The following is a 13480-nucleotide window of genomic DNA, read 5'->3' as shown; positions in this document are numbered from 1 at the left end:
CCTAAATGAACCAACAGAGAAGAGTTGTCTCCGTGTTATGGGTTTTTGGACGCTAAAGAAACATTCGTTGTTTACTCTCATATCACATGAACAACTGTAAAACATATCATTCACTTTTAAAAGACAGCTACTCTTAAAAACAAGCCATCTGAGTGTTTACAATTTCTGTGTGATTCTACACGTCCCCCCACCCCCAGTTATCATGGCCGTCCGAAACCCTATCCGACGATATATCAGAAAGTAGATGTTTCGCAAAGTTTTCAACTCGTTTTTACTTCTTAAAGCGACAAGTTTTTATTGGTGTCTATCACCACATGTATAAGAAATATCTGTTCAGTTTGATCAAGTTGGGAATATTTAAACTTGAACATTGAATGCAGACGAATTTATAGTCACCTGATAGCTTCTTGACAACTATGTTCATGAGCATTTGGGGGAAACTGGACGATCCTCAAATTGTATGTTTTGGCTGACTCGTACTAAAAGGTTGTATAACCCCTACCCACCCGTACCTAGTCAACTGAATGACTCGCACTCAAAAATGCACATTCGTACACAATGGAATTTATTTGATTTTTAACATTATTCGCTATATCTTTGTTTACATTATATTTTTTATACAATAAATTTTGCAGATTATTAAAATGGTTTTAAAAATGAAAAAATAATTTACCTTTGAAAGGCATATGCATCGTTCTACATATCGCAAACTTGTTAAAGAGGAAATCGAACTGGATTTCACTTGTAAGGCATTTCAACTTCACCTCCCCCATCAACTACAGGAGCTACCGAAGCTCTTTGTTTACATTTTATTTTTTATACAATAAATTTTGCAGTTTATTAAAATAGTTTTAAAATGAAAAAATAATTTACTTTTTAAAGGCATATGCATCGTTCTACATATCGCAAACTTGTTAAAGAGGAAATCGAACTGGATTTCACTTGTAAGGCATTTCAACTTCACCTCCCCCATCAACTACAGGAACTACCGAAGCCGGTGTGTGTACTGTTTCTGTGGGACACATTACTGAATGTCAGTTTTTAGTCTAAGATTGGATAAGATTATGCAATCAACATAGTGAGTGAAATGGGAACTGGACAATCGGTATACCTACGGGATACCCAAACGTTTTTGGTTTTGGCGGTGTCGCATTCAAATGTTGGACACCCGATATCCACTGGTACCTAATGAACTGGACGACTCGTACTCAAAAACGCGAATCCAATGAATATATATATATATATATAAGTAATTTCATGCAGTCGCTTCTGAAAAGTATCTGCTCTACCGCAACATATTAACACCTGATTAACACCTCTTTTCAATTTAGATATTGTTTTGTGTTTCATGTGACAGCACATGAGTACTAAATCAACAATATGCCATGATGGCCAATTAAGTTAACTCAATTCATTTAATCCTAATGTTACTAGCATATTATTGAGGGAATGGGTGTTTAACATTCTGGTCGAAAGACCAGCGAAGAGAGATACCATTTGATTTCTAGCGGTTTGCCCGGGTCTTTTTTAGCCAACAGCCTTCATCAGATTGACAAAAAACAACTCAGCCTCAAAAAAAAGTCTCGACCATAATATGGCCATCCTCATCAATACAGAATATTTCGCAGAGCCATAATCTTTGACAGAGAGACATGACCATGAGAGACAGTATGCCTGTAACACTTATTTATATACTGAACCAAATTAAAAACTTCACAATCCTAAATGTTTTACATTTTGACCAGTTATCATTGTGGGCCCTTATTGTGTATTTAAACAGTAATGGCCAAGTATTGTCTTCAGATAGCGTCCGTTTTTGTGCAGGTGAATCGATCAAAATCATGTGCACAGCACTATAGTGGCAAAAGTGGTTATTGACGTGCAACTGGTCACGTGGCCATAATACCGTGTTTTAAGCCATACTTGTTAGCAGTCATTAACAAAAAAAGAAAAACACAAGAAAACAAAAGTCTTTGCGGCCATTTGTCATGCCATGCCTTTCAAATGTGCAACGTGAACGTGCCATCGGCATGTTGCAGACGGGAACGTCCGTAGCTGAAATGGCAAGGACGATGGGTTGTAGTCGACGGACTGTTTATGATTTACAGACGCGTCTACAGCAAATGGGTACCTACCCTGCCCTCGGCCAGGTCGACCACGTGTGACGTCACATGCAGTGGATCGTCAGATTGTCTTACGTCACCTCCGTAACCGATTTTTGACGGCTTCATCAACCAGAAATGATCTGTTTAGGGGTACACTGAGCGCGCAAACTGTTCGAAACCGTCTAAGAACTGCTCACCTTCAAGCACGCTTCAAACATTTTTTGCACCTGTCTGGAACATTCTTTCCTAATGGGTGCGTTTTACCTATAAAAAGGGAGTCTTATGGGTCTGGGGTCACCTGTTTCTGTTTTGTGATGATGTAAGTGAGTGTGTCCTAATTCTGACCTATTTCTGAGGCAACCACTGATCTTTGTGATTGGAGAAATGCCACCGCCTCACCAACGATGTCCATGATGAAGTATCGTCTGTCTTCCGTCAATCAGGTGCGCCTATAACGCACCTTCAGCCTGGTGACTGTCATTCGCTTCAGCCAAATCTCATTGAAAGTGGTCATGCGTTGCTTCTTGATGTACCATACCAATAGCTTGTTCTTACAGTACCTTTAATCTTAGCATGTTATTTGTCACTGTCCAACGGTTTGGATGTGAATGACCTGTACATCGTTCCTTAAATACATATCTTTGTTGGCTGGCATGCTGCAAGTGCTGCATAAGTTTCACTTCAAACTCAAGTTATTGATAAATTACTGTGCATTACTCAAAAACTGTTGTGGTTGTGTTTGGGCGATTGATTGTCAACCATTTTGAATTACTACTTGCGGTGTCCAACTTTCAGTTTGGTAACGTTTCTTTTTTTTCGTCAGTTTACAACGAAACTTATGCTACTAATGTCCATCATCCACAATCTCAGTAATTGAAAATTACGATCCTCCAGTAGATGCGTACAAACATGTCAAGTAAGTTTGTTTTTGCTACACATGGTGTAAAAAATGGTCTTTTATTCTTTATTTTATAAACATGCTTTATTATACTGCTATTTTCATTGTTCTGTTTCAAAATCACCTACATATGCTCAGTTATTATGTTTTAGAGAACAGTGATTAAATTTTAACATTATTTCCATAGGTTGAATTTGAAACGTGCTGTAAAATGAATCTCAGCTCTCGTGAGAAGAAAAAAAATCTCAGCCCCTAAAAATGAAAAAAGCCCCCTATGTTTGAAACATTCAGTTTGAAATGTAAAATGAATGAATGTTGTGCTATTAATATATTCCAATTAAAGAATATATGAGAATAAAGTGCTGAATAAATGATTAGAAACATATATTTTCATTGTCTTGTTTAAGGTCTGTAACGGTTAATACAATCCTGTTTCGGACATCATTACTTCAAAAAATAAATGGGTACGGCTCCTCCAAATTTGGGTACGAGTCTGCAAAATAAAGTACGAATGCTCCAAAACAGGTACGAATCTGACGAGAATTTTAAGTACGTCTTAGCCATTTTCGGTGGGTACGAATCTCCGTGAGTACTGATAGTCTGATATCTAGTGAAATGTGAATTGAATGTTTGAATTGTATAATGAATAATTATATATGGGGTTTACTGAATTGAAAATGCGCAAAATGTCGAATGTCGGACAGATCGGACGGGCATGTGAGGTACGGGCTAGCCATTTTCAGTGGGTGCGCATCTGCATGTGTACGGATCGTCTAGTATCTATGTTTGACATTTCTTCGCATGCATTAGTTAACCAATTTGAAACACGATACGGTTATACCACTTTGAGGTATAAATTAGATAAGAAAAAGGAAGATATGTTTTGATGTATGTAATATGAGAAAGAAAATATGTCGGGCCTTTCATGCAAGCGGTTATATATAGCTGTTATATTGAAGATGAGCGTTTCTTTTAATGTCAATTGTGAATTACCAGAGAGCACATACAGTCAATTCTGAAAGTAGAATAACTATACCGGACTAGATTTGACACAGTAATGGGTCATGTGTTTCTTAGAAGCGGTTCGTTTCAAGAAGCACAATCCCACATTTCGACTTTGTTAACCGTATAATTTCTTTGATTAAATTTGAAAAATTACTTCATTTTTCTAATGTAATATGATGAAGTATTGAAGATGGTCCGTTTGGGTTATAGCTTGCCCGACGCTGCGTCAAATCCCTACCAAGCGAAAACGGCACCAAATAGGCGGAAAAGGTACCCTGATCTTGTGAAAACTGCACCTTTTTACCAGGCGACAACGGCACCGCACCTTCACGCTTTGTTTATATACTTTGTAGTAATCATTATAAAACCTTAACTAAGTACATAGTCGGGTGCGCCTTTCTTTATAAACAATATATCTAAGGTATTGTGGACTATTTGACAGGCTACATTGTTGGGCCAATGATAAATTGTATCGCTTTTCAATTTTACCTTTCAGTATATAGAGATTATTTATTCGACCATGTGAAACAGGAGTTTCGTACTGAATCATTAGGACACGCATGCGAGAGTAATAATTTCTTTATACCCAATATAAAGGAATTGGCTATTGGAGAAATACCGGGTACTAAAGTTTCCTGAAACAAACAACATTTTACGTTATATATCTATCTACAGCAACACATTTGTGGTAGAATCATTACCTATGGATATATATTATGTTTCATGTTGACATTTTATTGTTTTAAAGTGTGTCATAACAGTGTGAATATATTATAATATTGTAGTCATGTACATGATGTGATGTTAGACTGTAAATGTTTGTTTCCCTCGCGGTTGACCTACTTTTGTGCTTACAGAGAGAGAAATTCAGACAAGTGCTAAACTGGTGTCTTCGATATTCACCATATGTTTTATTTTTTAGATTTATTTATGCATTTAGGGTTTTAGGCACTGCGAGGCACTGCGAGGGTTATTAACCTACTGAAAAGTACAGTGTATTCCAAAATGAAAAGACTATTTCGATTCTTTTACTATGTTTGGAACACTTTTCAGGATCGTAAGTATACTGAAGTGCAGATGCGGCTACAGTTTGATGCTGTGGATCACCATTTTCTTGTAAGAAAGATAGTTGGAAGGATAGTAGCATTCTGGCAAAATATCCCATGTTGCACTGCGTCCGATTTGTTGATATTCATTGCAGTCATACCGAGGACAGAGAAGGGCACCTGTCATGTTTCTTGAAGATGACAGGCTAAGTTTTATGTTTTTTTTGTTTACTGATAGACCATTTGGACATATCCTACTGAAACACCAGGGTTTTTTTTAAAATTTGATTGGGCGCCACTATGTAATCACAGGGCTAAGATGTTGCCTTCCTCACACAGGCTTCGGTTGGAGGCATTCTCACGCCTACACTGAGGAGGCCCAGGGATTCAGAACCGGTTGGCAACATGCCATAGTCACCACAGATCCAACGAAATGTTACTCTTTGATAGATAAATACACAATGGACGTTAATACTTGATAGCTTGTGCTGTTGCATTTGGATATGGCCAGTGAGAGTAAAAGACCACCGAGTACCAAGAGGCAAGTTCTACGTCGGAGTCGGACCTGTGTTGTCAGTGCCTCACACAGAAATTCTCTCAATTTCGAGCCGAAGGCATTCGAACAAAGTGTTGCAAAATCGAGAGAAAATTCCCCTGAAAAGAGAAGCCCTCAATCCACATGTCAGGCCCTGAAACATGCAGTCTCGGCCTTGACTCGACTTGATGACTTTGTGTCGGAAAAACTGGGATTTGGATTTTTCTCCGATGTATACAAAGTAAGTAGTCACAACATTGAGGTAGATTTTTACACCAACTATTTCCATAATCAGTCTTAACAACACTAATGCAACACATTTCAGCTGTTTATAGAATCCTTGGTTATTCTTTTTTTTCATGTTGAGATGTTTAATAGCTAATTGTCACTAGATCTAGTTAATGGCACTATTCTTTTGAGAGGGAAACAAATATGTACTCAAAATGTATATATGTATATATGTATATATATATATGTATACACACTGCCAAAAGAAAGAGAAGTATGTACATTTAGAAGAGATGTTTACAATGTGTACCACTTGATGACAAAAACTAACGATCAGTCAAGTGTTTCTACGGAGTGTCTTTATTCTAATCATGATATTCACATGTTTTCCAAACTTGACACGGTTATCCTGCCACTGCAAATGGTGCAATTTTGGGGGTGCATTCTAAAACAGCACTGATTTCTTCGACGAAAACAGCTACTAATTGTCGGGTGAAAATGGCACGTCTATTTTTAATAACATAAGAACGGTATGTAGTAAATCCTCCGTCTTCAATGTTTCATGGCATTTCAGGACATTGTGAATAATTGTGACAGCACCCTGTTAGGCCTCTTAAATACAGTTTCAGCTTGACATTGAGTTAATTTCAGTTAGCATGGTAAAGGTACTTTTAAAGCTTCAAAGAATCTGATGTTTTCAGAATAAGTTTTGTTGCGCCTCCAAATCAGAATGGAGGCTAATTTCTAATATAATGTTTTAAGGCGATTAACATTTCACAATTATTTTGTGTTTGCAAGTGACCATGTGAGTTTCAGTACTCAGGTTAAAAAAACAAGGTGCCATTTCCGCCAGGCAATAGTAGCCTTTTTCGCTTTAGGCAATGTGCCGTTTTGCTGAGGTGCTGTTTTTGCTGTAACCCCATCTTGTGTCATGTATCTATGACGTCTAATGTGATGAGTTTTTGAGCGTTGGTTCACACAACATAACGGGTGCAGGCTAAAACGGCACCGATTTCTCTGGCGAAAACGGCACCGCATTTGGCGAAAACGGCTACTATGTGTCGGGCGAAAACGGCACCTCTATTTTTAATAATGATAAGAACATTTTTGTAGTAATACATATGGTTTATTTACATGGTCACAGTTATCACAGCATGTTGTTGTTTTCTGACATTCTTCTCTCATGCAACACATCGAAAGGCCATTGTGAATAATTGTGATCTGACAGCACCATGTTAGGCCTCTTAAATACAGTTTCAGTTTAAATTGAGTAAAGGTACTTAAAACTTCAAAGCGTATATTGTTTTCACATTAAGTTAATTGCGCCTCCCAATCAGTCTGCGAGTAAATTGGAGTAGGGGTCTAATTTCTTACTTGTTTTATTTCACAATTTCACAATTATTTGTGTTTGTAAGAGACGACGTTAGTTTAATTTCTATTATTTTTCTTCAAAGCATCTCATGATTTCACAATAAGTTGTGTTGCGTATAAGCTAAGTTGGATTATAGTTGAAGTAGAGGCTAATTTCTAATGTAAACTTGTTTTAGCATCTCACAATTATTGGTGTTTGCAAGTTACCATATAAGGTCAATAGCACATATTTGACCAAGGTAAAAAAAATAACAATGTGCCGTTTTCGCCAGGCAATAGTAGCCGTTTTCGCCAATCGGTGCCGTTTTCGCCCAGTAACGTTTTGCTGAGGTGCCGTTTTCGCTATAACCCCAACATAACAGTATGTTTGTTTGTGCATCGAACCAATCTAATGCCTCTTGAATATGAGTAACTCTTCATAGATTAACCAACATGTATGCTATTCATGTTTCTTTTGTCGGTGAGTATATGTATCTAACTACATGATCTCCACAGAATGTACTTGTTGCTAATCTGGGATAAGAACGGTGATACAGTTGTGTATCCCATTCTGTCTACCGTGGGACATCTTTTGCAATAAATCAATGTAGGTCTTTAATGCAGGTTTAAGGGGGTTGTAAACTTGTACCTTTCTGTCACAAAACCAGCCAATGAATTATTGAATACACTGTCCTTCATCATTTCATGCGTACTCATGACTTGAACATCTGATGCCCGGAGCTGTTTTCTGTTTGCGTAAATCGGCTCACTCCTCACCTATCATTCTATATCTAATACTTATATTCACTGTTCATTACACTGTTAATGTCTTTGTCTCCCCACTTCTACAATCACTGTCACCTGCAGTCTTCAATAGACAGGCAAACTGGTGGAGGCTTCACATATTGAGATGGTTTCTTGACGAACAATTTTGTAATCCGTTATGCGCCTAGCTCTAACTGACAAATGAAGTTCTATTTTAAATCTACTGCATACACACTTTGCATATGACTTAAGGTGTGGTCTTTGTCTTGCTTCAGATAGTCTGTTTTGACCAAAAGTGGTCCATTTTACATGTGTCAAAAATGTGTCACCATATTCAGCACCCAGCACCTGTAACAGTGTAAGCACACCTTAACCAACTTCTAGTTCTAGAAGAAACAGGAAATATTCTTTATCAACTCTCAAATTACACATGACAACCCATTTTGTACACATCTTTTTCACATGAAACAGCTGAGTAGATGAAGGTGCATTAAAGGGGCACTGATCTAACGGAATTCCCTGGACTGGTTGTTGCCTTTGTTATTGTTTTTTCCCTGTGAGTACCCGGATGATACGCAACGCAACTGAGCGTGACCAGAGACTGGGCTACCGTCTGCAAGGACAGCTAAATAAACTTGGAGGCTGGAGGCAATATTTGTTTTACGCATTTTTGCATAAACACTGATTGGTTAACCGTGATCTATAAAGATTTCGACAAAGGGCGCATGTTAATTAATTTCTTCAACCTAAACAAACAGACAAAAAGAACGGCGGAGCTCATCGGATGTCGTCATTTGGAAATACCCCAGATGGTCATAGTTTAATACTAAAAAAGGTATCCATGCAGTGAATGCATTTTCGGATTTCGGATTGCGTCGATAATACGATATCTACTCCCTTGTTGTCATCCACGTTTTCTCGTATAACCCTACACTTGTGTATTTGTCGTCATTCACTTGATGCTCAGTTAATGAATTTATTACAGGTACAATTAGTGGTAGAACCACTTAGATTACCTGACAAAGGTTTCCATTTGGCATTTATTGTGTCTGGGGTAATTATTCAATCTAAATCCAGGTTTGAAGTGAGGTGAAATGTGTGTTATGTAATATGCACGTGGCAGACCAGCAAGAGGTGAATGAACAGTTGATTTCCTTTTTTTGTGTAAATCAATGGATCGTTCCTAGTCATCAAAGGATTAACAGAAAATACGTTGATTGATTAATCACTGTTATCTTGCACAGTGGATATGTCAAAAGTGAGTGTTTACATGTCTAGGTTTACTAAAACAAAGGGAATACACTCATATCATGGCGTGAAGTGCCGATGTAAAAACAACATACTTTGTTCAAAGGGTTAACTGATTATACGTTGATTGATTGATCATTGTTATCTATCACTCAATGGATTTTTTAGGAACTGTGGACGTTATGAAAATAGTTGTCACGTGGGCTTTCTCAGCTGACCCTTGAGACTTGACACCTATGTGAAACACCTGAAACAATCCAAGTGATCAGTTGAGAAACGAACACTGGTTAAAATATCCCAAAACGATATATAGCTTTTAAAATATGTGATTGTTACAGAGACACGTGACATCGAATAAGTTTCTTTGTACAGCTGCAGACGAGTGGGATATTGTTCCTTTGTGTGGATATTCATGGATACATTCCTCAAACAAGGAAGCTGCCTAAAATTTATACACATAAATTTGGTAGGTTGTAATTATGGTATTTGCATTTTGTTTTCCTTCATTTGCTGTAGCATTGAACCGATTCGTCCTTGTTCCTCTACGTCTTGGTTGGGAAATTCTTCAATGCGCGATAGACGTTGTTTTCACAGTCCTTTTCCTTTGTAAGCATGTATATATTACCTTCAATTTGTAAAATGTGATTCTCTCAGGCAATTTATAAAATGTGTAAATATTTCAGTCATTTTGACTAAAAAATCTGTCCAGATTGATTAAGACGATCAAAAGGGCCTACAAACATCACAACTGATTATTATGTAGGATTAGAAGCCAAACAACATAGAAATGTACTTTTCAACGTAACATTTTCAGTTTCTTGGTGATGACATTAAACATCAAAATTTTTGGAATTCGTTATCATAATAATACAGATGGAAATGTTTTTCAGTCACTTTGTAAAATAACTGAATATTTAGGCGTTTAATAAATTTGAAAATGTTACACATTTTGACAGTAAAAAAATATACACACTATATAAAAGCAATGCTCACTTGAAATATTTTCTTTGTATTGCAAGTCAAAATAGTGTAAACGAAAATCGCAAAATTACCAAGCAAGTGTTTTATCAAAACTTAGTCACCATTACCGATGCTACCCATAAAGATACCTACATTTCCTTATCATCTCAAAAACTGTATTTCATTTTGTTGATCAATGTGACCATACGCCCTTATTACTACCCATACAAGTGACTAATGCGCTTACGAATGGCGCAGCAGAGGTCGCGAACTAGTCTAGATTTCTGCTATACATCCGGGTACTCACTGGGAAAAAACAATAACAAAGGCAACAACCAGTCCCGGGGAATTGCGTTAGATCAGTGCCCCTTTAAAGTCACAGGATCCATGTTAAAAGTAAGGAAATAGGGGGTCCCTAGATTTGAATTGTATGGGAACAAACCTCAAGGGCCACCCCTATAAATTTGAACAATGGAGATAGAATACACTGGATAATCAAGGATGCACACAGCTTTTGAATTGGATACTAAAAAATCTATTTACAAGAAGGTATAAACTTCTGTATGTAGGTTATTTTTGTATCTGTATTTTTGTGGTACATGTCATGCTGCCTACCCTTTGTATCATTACGCTATCATGCTAGGTGATCGACAATAAACTAACACTGTACATTTGTCATAGAGCAGCCCACAGATCCTGTTAACAATGCTGGCAACAGTTAGTGACTGATATTATTTAGTATATTCCTACTCAACAAGGAAGCGTTATGCTAAACTTGTCACTCTGACTGAGTATAGGGGAAGTGGAAGGTCTATGTTACTCATTGTGTTCATATGACATATTGTTACACTGTGCTGAAATACAGATACCTTTGAGGGGTTGTAATAACACATCAAGTTTTGCAACAACTTGGACATGTCAGTAGCACTGTCATTGATGTGTTCCAGTTGTGTGATGTGGAAGCCTGTCACATCAAAGAACTAACATATGTACAAGCAAGGCCTGGCAGTGATGATTCCATCTTCAATATTCTTGACAATGTTGCTATCAGGTCTTCTGTTTCATGCTTTGGACACTGTTACTGACCAATGGGATAGTTGAACAAGGCTATGTTAATTAGATATGGTCATCATCAAGTGCTGCAAGGATCATGATAAGCTTTATAGCCACTGTCATATAGCTTCAATTTTAGTGTCTCATTATATAACACACAATCAAATTATTCTCAGTTCAATCTTGCCTTTGTTGTTACGGGGTAGAATATGTCTTCAGCAACCCATGCTTGCCGTAAAAGGTAACTGTTTGTTGTGCGAGGCGACCCATAGGATCGGGTGGTCAGGTTCACTGACTTGGTTGAAGCATGTCATAGATCACAATTGTTTGGAATGATGCTCATGCTATCAATCACTGGATTGTCTGGTCCAGATTTGATTATTTACAGACCACCGTCATATAGCTGGAATATTGCTGAGTGCAGCGTAAAACAAGAAACCAATCACGGGCATCACCAGGGTATGAACCATGATTAAGGAATCAAGGTACACAACTGTGCACATGGAATTGTGGTACCTTCTTGGTGACCCATCTCACTGATTAAGAACACAAAGATTTTCAGCATATCTTAGCTCCGTCTTAACATATGAATGTGTCAACGGAGATAACACAGAATAGTTCATGGGCTCTTGGTGGACCTCATGGTGGGGAATTCTGTACTTCAGGATTAGTTGAAGTCTACATGGTGGTTGATAATTCACTATGTTTTAAGACCCTGAGAAAATAAGCATATGTTTCAGGTAACATCTCAGGTGTTCAGGTGTTGTTGTGTTCCCTGTGCAACTCCTAACAGTTGTGTATACAAAGTTGTACATGATGCAGAAATGTTCGTCCAGTACGATAAAAAAAAGCATAGCATCCCAAGTAAAGCACAATGCTATTCATCATACCAAATTCTTGATGTGAAATTTTAAAGTTCCTGTATATTAAACATAGTAATTAAATCTTACAGCATTGTACAGTGCAGTACACCGCACCATTTCAGTACTTTACCACTGTTTACAGGACCTCGTATTTCCTGTGACGTGTTTGGACCCTTGAAATGAGTATTTGGGGTACCCTGGACCCCTACTTTGCAGGTGAAGGTAAAACGCTGGTATATATAGGTGGTCCATATCGTTTTACAGCATAGTTGTAATCAATTCATGACCAAAACGTAGCAATGCAGCCAAGAAACATGAACTAGAAGTTACAGATAGAGCATTGAATAACAAACAAAAAATGTAACCTTACATCAGGTGGCCTATAGATGACTGCAAAAGAGCCACAATATGTTATATTATATAATGATGGAAATGAATTAGGGAAGAATGAAAAATAATGGAAATTAATCTCTCCTCTCAGTACATTTGAGTGCGCATACAAATTCAACATGTCAGAATCATATGTTGAGATGCATATTTGGTAGACAAGGCTAGGAACCCATGAAAGTATATCATTTTACTGTGTCTGAGACTAAGTGTTCCCGTATTCATCTCCATCAGTATATTTATGATATTTAATGAATATGTGGTAAAGATTCTTGAACGTTTTAAGTACTATTAATTATACTTTTATGCCAAACTTTTAACACAACAGATGATGATTTCAGTGTATGCAGTTGATATGCCTCATCAGTCAAGTGCGTATTGAATGCAGTAGTTAACATGATGGTTAGTGCTGATCTCAACAGAATATAACGATCCCCTTCATTTTAATTTAGGCAGTAAGATTAAATCAGCTAGATTATGTAAATACACATCTATTTCGTCAAGTTAAACACGCTTTATACAAACCAGAAAGCTTTCTTAACCATTAACAGATTTTGGTTGGTAGAGAGATAAATCTTTAAAGAATAACATGTATTACCATGACAGGGTTTGATGATGGTTACAGAAATGAGAAATATTTCAGAGTGGCAAGTGAAGTTAATGGTTAGTTGGGGTACCAGGAATACCATTATAGTTTTACAGCCTGAGCAATTATGTACCTAGGCTGTGGAGTCTCAGGTACCTCTTGTAGTTGTAGAAACAATGCCTTCCTACCTACAAGTAAGTGGATGCATGCGGGTATGACATGTTTGATCAACTGTACCATTCTGGAGAATTTAATGTTAATATATGATTGCAGTCTCAAGTCATCAAGTCTCAAGTGTGATTTGAGGGCTTGTGCCTCTTGCTAGTACCCCTTGCTTATGCATCTTACCGAGGCAAGAGAGTTAACTGACTTTAGTCCAGTTTCTACCCTCGCTGAACTAGGCTGGAATTACTGGGCTCGATCGTAGCGCCACCAGTGGCTATTACCAGTT

General features: G+C 37.5%; 1 protein-coding gene across 1 annotated transcript in view; it reads left to right on the top strand.

The window, feature by feature from the left end:
• The first annotated feature begins 5164 nt into the window (after window positions 1–5164).
• The window catches only part of LOC124125523 (dual specificity testis-specific protein kinase 2-like), a 59260-nt gene continuing 50944 nt past the window's right edge, over window positions 5165–13480 (top strand). Inside the window, exon 1 of the mRNA XM_046488850.2 lies at window positions 5165–5830. Coding sequence (XP_046344806.1) covers window positions 5558–5830 — 273 coding nt within the window. The 5' untranslated portion in view covers window positions 5165–5557. The remainder of the gene's footprint in view (window positions 5831–13480) is intronic.

The sequence above is a fragment of the Haliotis rufescens genome, unplaced genomic scaffold (assembly GCF_023055435.1).
Source record: "Haliotis rufescens isolate VD_foot unplaced genomic scaffold, xgHalRufe1.0.p SCAF_2, whole genome shotgun sequence".
NCBI lineage: Eukaryota > Metazoa > Mollusca > Gastropoda > Lepetellida > Haliotidae > Haliotis > Haliotis rufescens.
The sequence above is the reverse complement of the archived record's forward strand: the minus strand, read 5'-3'. Positions and strand labels throughout refer to the sequence as shown.